Below are 16732 nucleotides of genomic sequence, written 5' to 3' on the forward strand. Positions count from 1 at the left end.
TCTTTCTCTCTCTCTCTCTCTCTCTCTCTCTCTCTCTCTCTCTCTCTTATACTTTGAACCATCACGGAGCTTTTAAGTACACTATACCACTACTGCAGGGAAAAAAAAAATTTGTGGTATCTAGTAACATGTTTGACAATTGAATAAAGAGGAGTTCCTCAGTGAATAGACTGTGAAACCTAAAACCAAAACCAGAAAAAATGCAGCTTGACACGTATGCAGCAGCCATTCACAAACACTGTATGTTGACAGAATAGTGCAGCTTTTCAGACTTTTAAGCTTCTTTAAACCACTAAACTGCAAGACCTATAAAGTCTCGCACTGCAAATCATTTTGCACTATAAGATACAGGTTAAAATGATTTATAGAGGTAACATTAAATGGTACATTTCATAACATCATAATTAATATTTTCAATATATATATATATATATATATAATGTGTATTTACTGTTTGCAGTGTTTAGGTAAACAACAAACAATCAATCAGTTAGTCATGCCTTAATCACTTCAACCATCAAATACAACTGACTTGACAGATTAATTTAATTAAAAATGTCACTGAATTCTTAATGTAATCTGTGGTCATTTGGATGATTCAAAAGCATGCAGAACTTTGCAACTTGAACATAAATGATTATATTTGATTATTAATGTGTAATTGTTACAAATATATTGTTGTTGTTGCAAAATCTGTTTGCACTGTTAGTTGTTACCAAAATGTGCTATGCGTGTTTACTTGTCGTTTGTAAAATGTTATTGTTGACAGGGTTCTCTGTCTGTAATTTCTGCAGACCTGGTCAAATTAAGATTTCAGTTTAATTGGCAAGTCATTCGGAGGGAAAGAATGTTGGTATGGACATAAACCAATCACAAAGCAAGAACTTCTAGAGCGAGACGCACCAGCGCATGAATCTGGGTCACTCCACGCGCTCAGCACCGGGAACGGACGCAGTTTTCCCAACTCGCCAACATGGGACAGTGCTGGAGATCGGACCGATCACTCAAAAAGAGTATCCTAAAACAAGGTAACTGGCCTATTATGAAACGCCTTGTTCAGATGCGATATTAACGGATATGACTTTAGAGATGGAAAACGGCACAAACCACACGCAGGACCGCGTGCACGGAGCGCAGGAGCGAGGGGATGGAGACGGACAGAACAGCGTGCGCGCACTGCTGGGTTTCGTGCTCTTCCTCCTCATCGTCTCCACGCTGCTCGGAAACACGCTCGTGTGCGCCGCCGTGGTCAAATTCAGACACCTGCGCTCCAAAGTGACAAACTTTTTCGTAATTTCTCTGGCCGTTTCGGATCTCTTCGTAGCCGTCCTGGTGATGCCGTGGGAGGCGATATCCGCGGTGGCGGGCACTTGGCTCTTCGGCCGGTTTTGCGGCATCTGGATCGCCTTTGACATCATGTGCTCCACTGCGTCCATCCTCAACCTGTGCATCATCAGCGTGGACCGCTACTGGGCCATCGCGAGCCCGTTCCGCTACGAGCGCAAGATGACCCACCGGGTGGCTTTCATGATGATTGGAGTGGCGTGGACCCTGTCCATCCTCATCTCTTTTATCCCGGTACAGCTCAACTGGCACATGGCTGAGGAAGATGAGGATGGCGCAGCGGGCAACGGCACCGATTACAGCGACAACTGCAAAGCCAACCTGAACCGGACGTATGCCATCTCGTCTTCGCTGATAAGTTTCTACATCCCCGTGATCATCATGATCGCCACGTACACGAGGATATTTCGTATTGCGCAAACACAGATCCGCAGGATCTCCTCTTTGGAAAGGGCAGCGGAGCACGCGCAAAACCACCACCAGCCCAACGATTGCTCCAACGAGAGCTCGCTGAAAACCACTTTCAAGAAAGAGACCAAAGTTTTAAAAACACTCTCGATCATTATGGGGGTGTTTGTGTTCTGCTGGCTACCGTTTTTCGTGCTTAATTGCATGGTGCCCTTCTGCCAGTGCGTGAGTGACACTACCTTCACCATCTTCGTGTGGTTCGGATGGGCCAATTCCTCCCTCAATCCCGTCATTTACGCGTTTAACGCGGACTTCAGGAAGGCGTTCTCCTCGATTTTGGGTTGCAACAAAATTTTCCCCAGCACCACAGTGGAGACGGTGAATTTCAGTAACGAGCTGGTGTCGTATCATCACGACACGACGCTTCAGAAGGAAGCGCAACCGCTGGTCGTTCAGATGCCGAATCCTCCGGAGGAGCCGAGTCTCCCGTTCGATAAGGCCTCGGTTACTTCGAACATGTCCCGGAATCACACAAACATGCTCTTACCCAACATCGGACAGTTTGAGTGCGACGGGGAGATTTCCCTGGACACTATCACGCCATTCACCTCCACGGGACTCATTGAATGCGAGGGAATCCCAGGACAAATCATTAGTGAATGACTCAGGGGGGTTAGGGGTCGCCAAGGCTTTTGCCTCCTCAAATGAAGCCAAAAATAATTATTAGACTAGGTATCACAAAGCAGGCGAACAGGTTTAATTCTACATATCAAAAAGGTAAACAAAAAGTATGAAAATTTCGCCTGGCAAAAAAAAAAAAAAAAAAAACGTGGATACGCCTCTCGAGCGCTTACAGTATTATTCAAAGTTACATCGGCAAAACATAAATACTGTTTTCTCCATAACACTTTTTTCAAAGGTAGCTAAAACGAGGATTTGCGCCAGACACTCATAAATAGCCCTACAAATGATCTTTCTGAAAGTCACAGTAAGCACACTAAATACTTTTAAAGTGAACTGATTCACTGTTTGACTGACGCTGGAGGAATTCGAAAACCATCACGAATGCATAAAATGGGCTCATGACTCTTTTTGACCTCAGTGGTTTTCTTAAAATAAAGTGCATCCTAATTTTACCGTTATTTTAAGCATAATTAACTTAATTTGTTCACTTGCCTTGTACATGTACAGCAAAATATGAAATTCAGTATAACTAATTGTATATGTGTTTTAATGTGAGAAATGTCCATTTGCTGACAACTTTTGCAAATCATGTAGCTATAATCCTTGCAGACATAAGCACATTATCTTTGCACCTTTCTGTCCACAGCTTTTACATGAAAATCTCCTAAACTCTAGATCTGTCAAAAGTAGCCAACTTTCCTTAGATCACAGCTCTGCACACTATTGGCTTTCTCTCATGAGGTGCCATCTGGCCTTTGAATTGAGATCCATGCTAGATACTTCTTGCCTCCTTTTTCTTCTCTCTCCAGTCCATATGCTTAATTCATATATATACAAGACTAATTTAAAGCATTAGAACGCAGGAGAAACATTATTTCAGTCAAATGTCTAATCCTCTTTATGCATTCTTGTTAAAGATTACACACAAATCATTAGATTTTAGATTCATATATCAAAAAGATGTGCAATCCTTTTCAGAATTGACACATTGAGGTTAAGGTTACTAAATCTGACCATAAAAGTGCATAAAACCGCTTTGGATTTTCAAATTCTTTTAATTTCTAAAATTATTTGTCTTCATGAAGTACATTTAGAGGTGATATATTCTGAGGTCATGTAATAAGATATTATAATTATTATACTGGCTGAATTGTTAACAGGACAACCAGGTCATTCCTTCCAGAGGTAGAATGATTTATGTCTCAACTCCTCCCTGTTTGTATCCTACTTTATGCCGGATTGCATTGTGTGTTGAATAGGCACAGGTTTCTTGTGGTAAAATGCAGAATACCACAAACAGGAATCTGGTAGCAGCTGAAATCTCACCCTTAGATCCTGCTGTGTAAAACTGATCATGTGGTATAATCATTGCATGGAGTTATTATGCTGATTTTATTTTATTTTTCTGGTCTATTCAGCACAGCTTCTTTGGACAAACAAGGAAATAATGAGAAAAAACGATCATTAAATGTCCTGTATAGACAGCTCAGAAATGAAATTTAAAAAGTGAGCAACATCAGCATATCAATAAGTCATAAAATCTATGATGAATATTTATTTTGGACACTTATCGGTACAGTTAATAACATGTTTTATTATAGACATTTTAAAATTTTTAAGAAAAAATTAAATATCCTAAGAAGAGGCTGTGCTTTGTTTCTTTTATTCCTTGACTTTTTCATCACAGACTAAAACGGTTGCACATGGTCACTCACATGGTACAGTGAACTAAAGGAAGATATCAGACTCATGGTAATACCTCACTTTTAGCAGTTTTCCAGCAGCTTATATATTGCCAGAGTGAGAGAGTGAACATGTCCAGAGATGAAGCCATTTCTGTTTGCTTTCACTCAGAAATTCTTCAGCCTTGTGAGAGCATTCAAAAGCTCTTCAAAACAAATTGAAAAGACAGAAAAAAAATATTGATAAAAAGATGCTGCTCTGAGTGTCACCTGGCTCAGGAAGTGTTTCATCTTCTCAGAACAAAGGCTTTGAGTCGCACTGCAACCTCAATTCGGCCTGACCTACAGAGACCCCTAAAAAAACCAATGACCCTACCAACCAGCCAGAACACACAGCTGTGTAGTGAAAGCAATTACATTTTATTCTAATGCTTTTCACAGACACTAAATTAATCTTTGAACTATTTAGAATCCTCATCAAAATATGTCCGAAGAACCATATACTACAAAACCAGCCTAATAGAGTTGTTTAATGAACTATTTCATACTGAATGATGCTACTTTGTCAAAGAAGCTCCCAGCATATTGCAGCAAGTAAATTAAAAAGTAAATTGCTTAGCAATTTTTGCGTTATAATTATTGTTCTGTTGTTTGTTGCACTTTAACCATATATCTTAACGACTCTTCTTAAAATGACTGCATATGGATATCTTTGATTTAAAATATATTTTCTCCTTCAGAAACCAAATTTATAGTTTAATGTATACGTATACATGAAAAGATTGTAAATTACTATTTCTAGAATCCATATTCGGTAACTTTCTAAACAAAATGTATTTAGTTGATTTGATACGAACTGAATGACTAAATAACACATTTTGAATTTACAGTAATGAGCCAAAAAATACAAATTGCCCAGTCAAGAATTTTAATTATTATTAGTAGTATTTATATATAATTTTAATAACAATTGCCATGTGTTTTAGAATGAGAGGAGTGTTTGTGAAAATGAATGTGTGTGTATCTGACCAAACTAACCTCCTTTTGGGGATGCCCTCATTTGTAAAAACATTTATCATTTACAAAAAATGTGTAAATGATAAATGTTGAAAAATGTCTATTAGGGTTAGGTTAGAGTATTCATGAGCTGTATACAAAACCGTCTAGATAAGGAATATTAACATTTACATAGCTAAGTAAATGTGTGTGTGTGTGTGTGTTACCAGTAAAAACTGGCAAACACCTGGTTTTGATGCAGTGAAAACACCAATTCTAAGAAAGATACTATGAAAATGTTATGATCTTAATGAAACAAAGACTACATTGCATTCCTGATCCTGTCATCCTGTGCAGAAGTCCACTGCAGTCTCTAGTAGTGCTCCCAATTAGAGTGTACAAGCTCACATACACAGACCACTCGGACATGCAGGAACAGCAGACGAAATGAATAAGTGGAGAAAAGGCAGGTGAATAATGAGAAGTTAAAATGCCACATGAATCATAGACAGGCTCATGAAGGTAGAGGTTGCAGGCTGGAAAAAGAAAATAGTACGAGAGACAGAATCCTAATATACTTTCATTAAATGTGATTTGCTTGTCACATTCTTTTACAAAACATAAAAATAAATATGTTAATGTAACAAAAATAAAGAGATGTAGTGACAGTGTGATTTCTTTTTGCAGTTGTAGTCCCAAACTGCTCGTTACAAATGTAGATGTGGTTTCAATTCAGGAAAAAGAGGAAAGAGACCTATTCTGCTCTAGCAATTTCATGTTGAGAGACATGAGAGACTCTTCTGAAAATGAAGACAGAGAAGAAATCTGCCGAATGATGATGACCACACTCACCAAGGATTCTTATGTAAAGTCAAAACATTTCAAAAAGCTTTTGTCAGTTCTTGTGAAAAACGAATGTCACACATCAATATCTGAATAGGAAACCTATCAAAATTAGGGATGCATGATATTAGATTTTTGCCGATATCCAATATGCCATTATTTTTCTAATCTTTTTGGCCAATAGCCGATGCTGATATCCTTTTGTTTTCAAACAACACCAAGTCTCTCCTTTGCAGAAATTATAGACACATCATTTTTTTATTTTGGTAAGTTAAACACTTTTTGAACTAATAAACATGATTTAATTTATTTTTTTAATGAAAGTACATTGAAAGCTTTTAAAATAACTATAATTAAATCAATCTCTGCTGTTTTTTGTTTGTTTTTGTTTTTTTCTCAGACAGATGCAGTGGATTTAACATTAAATGTGGTTTTATTAACAAAGTTTGGGAGGAGCACGATCAGATAATCATCCAATTTGGCACAGGTGCATCTCGTTTAGCTAATCATCTTCACTAGCACACAAGCTGTATATATATATCTCCAGTCTTCCTACCTCCTGTCCCACGACAGTTTTTCGGCATCCTTCCTCTACCCCAACTCCTCACTTCTAATCTATTTATCCCAAATTAGGGATAGGAGGAGTTATTTGGGTTCGGGCTATGCTCCGGGCCCGGACCCCTCCCCCAGGACAGCACGCTAAAATATGCTTACTTTTCTTCAGATTAGATGTAAGGGTGAACTCGTGAATAGATGGTCTAAGGAAAAAGAGCTATAAAAATTCCTCCTTGTATAGCTCCTTGTATTTAAGTTTTTATAATCCATTTGAAAAAAGTATTACATACTAATGAATAAATCTGTATATATTAAATTATTTAATTTCTGACCTTAGAATCAAAACAGACTTGTGATTGTATGACTTCAATTACTGCTTTACTTATTCAGAAACACAAGTATGCTAATGTTATTTGTGTATATTTTGCTGCTGCACGCACTGGTAACAGTTTATGGCAAACAGCGTGCATCATTCTCTACTTGTATTCTCAAATTAAATGCGGCAATCCAAAACAGTGAATCTAATCACCATTCCGGCAAAAGTTCGCTTATTGCTATCACACCATAAGCATATGTGATATATTTGTCTTAGGGGCAAGGCATTTGTGCATTGTTTATTTTATTGTATTTTTTTTTTCAAATCTGTGTGATTTTAAATGTTTACATTTTAAGCCTTTACGGCTGATAACATTCAGATAATATTGTGCATCCATACTAAAAATAAAAGCTGAAGTGTTGCATTCTAAGGAAGCCTTGTGGCTGTAAAGGGGAAAACCAGGGTTACTAAAACATAACATGATACCACTGACCTATAAAATATAAATAATGTATTTATGCAGCTTGTGAATTCACGCTGAAACAGTTTTTGACACATTCCCACAGCCTGTTTTGAAATCGATTAAGACCAGCACACAGTGGTGTTATTAATATTGAATGTGACTTCATGAATGAAAGACGAGTAGCACAGATAGTCAAACCACTCACTGTGTTTATGCTGCAAATAGAAGAGCTTGATTTGAAATTCAATATCATGCCCCATTTCATTCAGTTTCTCTGCAAGAGGCCACTATCAGCAGATCATTAAGGCCAGAAGAGAATTAAAAGAGTGATTATTTCCTCAAGTGGGTATGAAAAAAAGATGTAAACATTGAAACAATCCTCATTTATATTGTAATCATGATTCCGAAACAAAACGGCCATATACCTGTTGTAGGCTGTGTGAAAAGCCTCCTTACGTGTGTGAATACAATGGCTGTAATGACCAACTTGCTCTTTTCCCTATATATGGTAAAGACACCCTTGCCATTCATTTAACTCAAAATGCATTGCATGTGAAAAAACACACACACACACAAAAACACACAAAGCCCCAAACCACCTTTTCTTTTTCCAGCTTATGTTTGATTGAGCAAAGTAAATCCCATGTTTATTGTCTTATTGTCTTAAGGAATTTTTAAATCTAGCTGTCAAACAATTCCAGTCCTGGGACACATTTCTGATTGGTGCCCCATTTTCAATTAATTTTGCCAAACAATGCATCCGTATTTTTTGGAGGCGTGCGATGTGCAGAATGTCTGCACAGGGTCAGAGTGCTTCAGGAAACAGCATGATATTGCTGCTGCATTACTTAAAAATGGCAGATTTAAAAGTGCCTTTAAAACACTGAAGAAAGAAATCTCATTCAGTGTAGCAAATGGTTTTATTAAAAACAGAAAATACATAAAAATCTGAGAGTAAAATCGAAAACTGCATTGGACTCAGTTCAGCGATGAACAGATGGCAAGTGCGATCTTACGCAGAGCTATCACAGAATTATTTTATGAGAAACAACTGATGGAAGTGCAATAATATTAGTGGTGTTATATTACATTGACACTGTTTATTTAATATAATACTGCAAGAATAAATATTTGAAATACTTTAGTAGTTATGATATTATTTGAATACTGGATAAATTGCAGGTGAATTCTATTATTTTATTTTTTTTGGAGGGTAACCTAATTTATATTAATGTTACATCATATTTAGGAATAGAATAAAATAATTTAAATTTGATAAACAAGATTAATGGCTTTGAAACCATACTTGTAGGTACATTCCTTCATATATGAGTATTTAATGTTAGAAGAACTTTTATTAATAACAATTCCTACTCACTAAAATGCTCCTTTCTCCTATATTGGAAATTTAAATTTCTAACACGCACTCTCACACACACAAAATTAAGTAATTTTTTATTTATTTTTTTATGCTTGTGAAATAAAGAGATGTTGTAAGTTATAAATCAATTACAAAAGCACATTTTTATATTTGTATAACATTATGACCATTATAACTAACTTCGTGAAAGTTTAGACTCAAAAAATACTATTGAAATAAAGATGGCAATTCAGGCCAGGTAGGGTTATGTTACTGACATGAGTAAAAAGGAGAGTGAAAGGTTGTGGAGCAGGCTTTAGATAGCCGGGAGGCTTTGGTTTGCTCTTCTCAAGAGCCTCATCAAAATTGCAATCACCCAGCGGTGTGTGAATCAGGCCTCATAAAGGAAAATCTGTCTTTTAGTTCAGTTTAAATGTCTTTATTATGATGTCACATTATTTCCAAGGCTTTAAAATGGGTAGCATGTGCAGTGGGCACTTTTTTAAAAAATGGGATGAGAAAATAATTGACAGGATGGAAATTAATATTTACACAGTTTTGACATGATATGGCATTTTCATTGTCCCACAAGATGAAAATGAATATAATTAATATTGTCGTTATTTAAAATGCAATAAATTGTTAAACATTTTGTTTGTCCTACATGGACCTGTTGTCATAAAAGCTGCAGTGTTATTCAATTCCAAGCCAAATCTCAAAACTACATATTTCTAATTAAATTTCAACATTTTATCACACTGGTAAGATAGCATTTGGTAATTGTTTCAACACTTTTTACATCCAGATTTTACGATGATTCAGAAGAGCCAGATGTTGATTCATCATTTGCACTTTTGACAGTTGTCCAAGAACTCCCAGACATTGCTCTTCAGTACAAACCAGAAAGATCTCGATCATCCTTGAGAATGAAGTTGTTATAACAAACCTGCAGAGACTCTCTGATCCTTTCCTTGTGATGTTTGGCTTAATCTAGGCGTTGGATCTTTCATATCCAAAAGAGATGGCCACCACATTTGAGTTTATTCAGAAGGTTCTTTTGGGTCTTGATGATGGCAAACTTAAGCCAAGGGTGCTGGCTCTAAAGAATGACTTGCTGATTCATGCACAGTAATTTTATGCTGTGTGTCTGTGTTATGTTGTTTTCCTTGATATCAGGCATCTGGGTAAGATTTCAACAAGAGTTCTTATAAAAAAAATAGTGCTCTGCCTAAAATATATACAAAAACTTAAAAAATAGCGTCAATCAGTTGCCTCAAATATTTTTAGTTAGTAGAACTTATCCGGGTGAAAAGTCAAGTGATGTAGGCAGTGTCTCCGTATCCCTATGAATGGCTGATATTCTTCTTTTCCCTAATCTTTACACATCTTTTTTCTTTTTTTCAGCAAAAAAAAAAATTATGAATGACCAAAGAAAAAAAAATCACATCAAACTGGTAGAAATGGGCAATAAATAAATAAAAAAAACATTACAAAGTAAACAACTCACCCAATCAGACTTAATCAGTTTCGCTCACGTTCACATTTAAATGCTCTTTTAATAACTTAAAATTTGTCAACTATGTATCAGCTGTTTTTGTGCTTACTCTGAGTGGTTACCATAACCTTGCTCCACCATTTTGCATGTACACTTTTCATGTGGACATCTTTTCACAATTCTAGTTTCATTGTGTAGAAGTAAGAGCAGAATAAATGCCTTTTGAGGTTCTCAGGACTCTGTAGATAATAGTATTTTTGCCTTTCTGCTTTCCTTAACCAAAACTCTTTCATTTCTATTGCCAAAGGAGGGAGGAAAAACAGAAACCATGTTTTGTGTGTGTGTTGTGAGTGCTTTTCTTGCCTGTATTTCCAACTCAAAAGTAAATGCATGTAAGTATTTTAATCAATTTTACATTGTTGTTTTGTAAATACATTAATACAGTCTCATTTAATCAAATGTTTTCAGTAAAATCTACTCAATATAAAGTGTTTGTGCATCAGGACATTGTGTGTTTAACTTTGTTCAGTGGATGAACAATTTGCTACATGATTTGTTTAATAACAGCATACTTTGAGATTGAGTTAACAGACTTGTATAATGCATTATTTTCAATTAATTTATTGCTAAGTTTAGTGCCGCAAAATAGACATAGAGCAGCCCTTACATGTAGTTGCATGCAATGAATCTCACACACCTGCTGCTGATCTGTAATCATAGTAAAATCACTTGAATATGGTACACAGACTGTGAATTTGTAAATTGTAGCTGAAGCTAAATCATGACTGACCAAATCAACTGGCTCAGTTTGAAATCTATGTTGCACTAATTCGAGAAACTGCTTCATCAGAACTTCTCGCACCTGAACTGATTGGCAGACACTTTAGGTTTCTTCCTACACTTTCAAGATAATGCCTGTTATTTTTGAAACTTTGAGGGGGTGTCTGAATTCCACCCTACACAGGAGAAATCCTAGCCAATTGGCCAGTAGTGTTATTATCTGAACACACACTGTGAGAAAAGTGATTGTGTTCCACATGTAATTTTAACTTATTACACTGCCTGGAAGTGTTACAGAAAAACCGTATCTACAGTTTGTTTGATTATAAAGGCTTTTCCACATTTAATCAACCTACCATGTGGTCAAATCAAACTGGCAGTTCAAGTTCAAGAAACATAATGAAAGCCAAGCTTGAAAGTCACATCATACTGCAATTAAATTGTGTCCTGTGTCCTGTCTAATCAAAAACTGGATTTAAAACTCTACTGCATTTTTTTCCTAAAATACATTTTAGGAAAATAATTATTTGCATCATTGCATTTGTAATGTTGTTGTTATTATTATTATGAAGTGGGAAAGAATTTAAAGGAGTAGGCTGGTTAAAAAACAAAGAAATATCAGTCAAGTGATGAGATATGGTATGGTTTTAATTGAGTAATGAATACCCTTGAGGCGGATTATGTATAATACAAAATATGTTAATTTATTTCAGTAATTCAACTCAAATTGTGAAACTCGTGTAGCGGATATGCAAGTCATCGATTCATGGGTTCTGAACTAATGAATCACGGTTCGTTGAATCTAAAACAATGCAAACCCAACGCTTATAGATTTTGAATATATATTATAAACCCAACTCTTTCTAAACTAAATGCCTGGCCTGGCGCCAGTCTGGCTGGATTTAAATTATTTACGACGGAGGATGAGACATTCCAAAGTCACGTGAGCAGCCTCAAAGGAGAAACGACCACATTTCTAAACACACACACCCACAAATGTTTTATCTTACACTCATCATGTAAGTCATTATTAAGATGTATTTTGCCTTTTGTGCGATGGTTATGATTTTCTGATTTGTAACTTCTGATTTGGAAATGTTTCTCCTAATTTTAATGTTCTCAAATAGAATCATGAGCTGTAACCCTACTCCTTCCCAGGTCTTAAAACTTTATGACCTAACAAACAGGACAGGAAAGCTAACTCTTAGAAAAGAGAATAGTACCCTTTTTTTCTCAATGTATTCCAAATGTATTAAGTATTGCTTTTTGGTGCATTAGATGTTTTCCATAATCAAAAATTGGAGTATCCACAATTTTATCGTGTGTTAATCTTTAAATGTGTGTAATTCTGCATATGAATGTAATGAGTCCACTGGCCCCGGAAGACACGAGAGAACACGCCCAGACCGACACACGCTGCACGCACGCTCGTCTTTCGCATACACAAAGAGAACCATGCAAGTATCATTCTCTATGGAGATTTAAATGCTGCTTAAAGTTTGTCTATGATTTGATTCGTTGTTGTCTTTCAAGGGTTACTGTCTGTGAGTTTGCATAACTGAGCGCGTGATTCTGTGATCACGCCTATTCTCTCATTCATCCTCTCTTACTCATTCTCTCTCTCTCTCTCTCTCTCTCACTCTCTCTCCCTCTCCCTCATTTGGATTCCATTATGTCTTGTACAAAGTTTACTGTCTATATTGTCGTACGCGTATTTACTCTGTATAAATCGTAGTTTGATGTAGTATTAGTTCAATTATTAAATTCCATATACTCCAGATTGTCTGTCTAAGTTGCTCATGTTACAAAGTCAATGAAATGTCGATCTTAGCTACAAAGCTTATTTGCTACTTTTAAGTAATCTAAATTTTATAAGGACAGGAGAATGGTTTCATGGCCAGAAACTATTTGTCCTGGAATTATAAGAAGTGATAACGTTACTGAGAGTTAATAAGTTAATCTTACGGCCGTTTGCTGGACGAACCACGTTTGATTTACATTAATTTGTAGTAAAAGATATCACAATAATTGATATGAAGAATAGAATATTGGAATATTAATGAGTAAATTACAGTGCCTTGTTTTGAGTTATTAATATATACAATTGACCTATTTTTCATCTTCAATAATTTTAATGCAACTGTAATATGATATATATATATATTAATCATATTCCTGATTAATTATTCAAATTCCCTATATCATTTGAGTTAATTATAATGTACAACCCAGTGCGTCTACACTCGTGTATTAAATAAATTCAATGCACAAAGACTGAAGTAGTTTAAGTCTTTGGTTCTTTTAATTGTGATGATTTTGGCTCCCATTTAACAAAAACCCACCAATTCAATATCTCAACTAATTAGAAAAACCAATAAAACAATAAAAATAAAAAACATTTTTAGTGAATTGTTAGCCTTCTGGAAAGTATGTTCATTTACTGTACATGTACTCAATACTTGGAAGGGGCTCCTTTTGTTTTAATTACTGCCTCAATTCTGCGTGGCATGGAGGTGATCAGTTTGTGGCACTGCTGAGGTGGTATGGAAGCCCAGGTCTCTTTGACAGTGGCCTTCAGCTCATCTGCATTTTTTGGACTCTTGTTTCTCATTTTCCTATTGGCAATAGCTCATAGATTCAGGTCTGGTGAGTTTGCGGGCCAGTCAAGCGCATCAACACCATGGTCATTTAACCAACTTTTGGTGACTTGGCAGTGTGCGCAGGTGCCAAATCCTGCTGGAAAATGAAATCAGCATCTTCAAAAAGCTAGTCAGCAGAAGGAAGCATTAAGTGCTCCAAAATTTATTAGTAAACGGGTGCAGTGACTTTGGTTTTCAAAAAACACAATGGACCAACACCAGCAGATGACAATGCACCCCAAATCATCACAGACTGTGGAAACTTAACACTGGACTTCAATCAACTTGGGCTATGAGCTTCTCCACCCTTCCTCCAAACTCTAGGACATTGGTTTCCAAATGAAATACAAAACATGCTCTAATTTGAAAAGAGGACTTTGGACCACTGGGCAACAGTCCAATTCTTCTTCTCCTTAGCCCAGGTAAGACGCATCAGGAGTGGCTTAAAAAGCGGAATACGACAACTGTAACCAAATTCCTTGACATGTCTGTATGCCTTGATCAGCCTTAGTCCATTCCTTGTGAAGTTCACTCAAATTCTTGAATCAATTTTGCTTGACAATCCTCATAAGGCTGTGGTTCTCTCAGTTGGTTGTGCATCTTTTTTTTCCACACTTTTTCCTCCCACTCAACTTTCTGTTAACATGCTTGGATACAGCACTCTGTAAACAGCCAGCTTCTTTGGCAATGAATGTTTGTGGCTTACCCTCCTTGTGAAGGATGTCAATGATTGTCTTCTGGACAACTGTCAGATCAGCAGTCTTCCCCATGATTGTGTAGCCTAGTGAACCAAACTGAGAGCCTATTTTGAAGGCTCAGGAAACCTTTTCCAGTGTTTTGTGTTGATTAGCTGATTGGCATGTCACAATCATCTAATTTGTTGATATAGTGAATCGGTGGGTTTTCGTTAAATGTGAGCCAAAATCATCACAATTAAAAGAACTGAATACTTAAAACTACTTCAGTCTGTGTGCATTGAATTTAAAACACAAGTTTCACAATTTGAATTACAGAAATAAATGAAATATTCCACGACATTCGAATTTATTGAGATGCACCTGTATCTTATAGAAGGACTAAAGCAGGTTTTTTAAAACGACTAAAAACCACACCAAGGGCATTAAAAGCTTAGTCTGAACAATGTTTCCCAGGTGATTAATAAAGAATTCACTCAAGGTTATTCCTTACATTCTATGATTTTGAGGAGAAATTCTTTATAAAACATTTTAAATGGTATTCTATAATCTTCTACACTGGCACTGAAATGTTTTTTTTAAATATGGCACGGGATCTGCATTGTTAATTTGGTTAAACAGTATTTGCTCTGAAAAACAAGCTTCTTGTCCTGAATTTAACTTGATATTGCAGTGTGTCATGCTGAGACTTTTTCACATTATCCTTGGGTCACACATGCACTAGAACCAGAGGCGTGTCTCTCTGTGTTAATACAAGGTCATTTCAACAACCCTAATGACCCTCTCTCCATTGAGACACATCATTATGTGGCTGTCTGAGAGAACAAGTAACTCAATCACTCAGTCATAACAGGCTGAAGGAGGGGGGGGGGCTCTCAACAAATCAATCTAGCTGCCCTCTTATATCCACACATGATCGATATGGCACAATGACCATGTCACAGAAAGCATGAGTGTTAGCCTGCACACATTATGAAAGCTGTTAAATATACTTGCTGGTATGCAGTAATACAACCAAATGTGTATCGCTACTCTCTGAGCACCTACAGCTTTATTCACTAATTAGCTGTGTAGCCATGACAAAAGCAGCGTTGCTCCCAGTGGACTGTTGTTGACGTATTAAATCGAGTCATGTTTGTGTGTGTGTTGGTGTAATTATCACCATTTGACTTTTCTTAGCAGCACTCTCGCTCTTGCTCTCTTTACGCTTTAATTAGTCATCAGTTTGGCAGTCAAGTTTCTTCAGGTGCATTATAGAGAAATCTGCAGAAAAACATTCTTAACCTCGTCAGACTTTGCATTTAAAAATGTTCCATTTGACATCTGCTACTTTTCTGCATTTCACTTCTGGCCAACTTTATAATCTAGTTTGTACTTCAAACTTGGCATTTTCGCCTCTTATGATAAATTAATTGTGATGTTCCTAATTCATAAGATGCTTTGAATAAAAGTATCTGCTAAATGAATAAATGGAAATGGCCACCACAATGTGTGCAAAAAAAATGCAAACGCACAAAAAGTTCAAATATGCATGAGCTTGAAAAAAAGATAATACATTTTAAATGTTCTTTCTGTAACGAGTAGATATTAAAGCAAGACATCAAATCAAAAAACTGACCATTGCAAGAAAAAAACAATGGTTTTGCCTGTAGTGTCTTGTCCTAAATTAAAAAGTAACTAGTTTGGTACTCTGATTTAAAAATCTTATTATAAATATTTCCTATAAGAATCAAAGAAGACTACAAAAGATTGTTTTTTATCTCCTCTGCAAGACAAGTTTTTATAAAATTTCTATTACATTCTTTATATGGAGCTTGTATCATCGTGCCAGTGACTGTTCCAAAAGCTGAGTAAGCATTTTGCTTGACTTCCTCTTGTTGTTTAAGGATGAGATTTTTAACAATACTGTAAATAAGATGCAGCTTTTTTTGGCCCTTGTTGTTTTCATCTTGTTTAGTCGCTGGAACAACATCTTAAAAATCCAGTTTGGTGGCTATATTGCATACTGTGCCATATACAAAGCCACAAAACAGTTTATTATTTAGAAAAAATATGTAAATAATAAATCACAAAACAAGAAGAAAAAAAGAAAATAAAAGCTTGAAATATACAAGGAATATATTACCTTACTTTTGCCTTAAGAAACTTACGGCAGGTTTGGGCAGCTGATGCTACGTGAAACTCAGTTTATTATCTAGGATAACATTTACATTTAGTCATTTAGCAGATGCATTCATCCAAAGCCACTTACAAATGAGGACAATAGAAGCAATTAAAACTAACAAAAGAGCAACTATGTAAGTCCAAATGACAAGTCTTATAACTTTAAACAAGATAACTTTTCACACACCAGGAGACAATGATCATTAGACCTTCACTTCAGTGGACAGTAGGGGAGGCTTTGGCACTGATGAAAAGGAACTGAGTTTTGTCAAGGTTCATGACAATCAGATGATGAGGAGCCATTCAAGT

At 36.3% G+C, this 16732-nt stretch overlaps 1 protein-coding gene across 1 annotated transcript; it reads left to right on the forward strand.

Annotated features, from left to right (window-relative positions):
- The first annotated feature begins 485 nt into the window (after positions 1-485).
- On the forward strand, positions 486-2548 carry LOC132113214 (D(1)-like dopamine receptor). The gene has a single exon (XM_059521031.1). It carries the CDS (start codon positions 1078-1080, stop codon positions 2413-2415), a length of 1338 nt encoding a protein of 445 aa, XP_059377014.1. The 5' UTR covers positions 486-1077; the 3' UTR covers positions 2416-2548.
- The last annotated feature ends 14184 nt before the right edge of the window (positions 2549-16732 follow it).

The sequence above is a fragment of the Carassius carassius genome, chromosome 32 (assembly GCF_963082965.1).
Source record: "Carassius carassius chromosome 32, fCarCar2.1, whole genome shotgun sequence".
Taxonomy (NCBI): domain Eukaryota; kingdom Metazoa; phylum Chordata; class Actinopteri; order Cypriniformes; family Cyprinidae; genus Carassius; species Carassius carassius.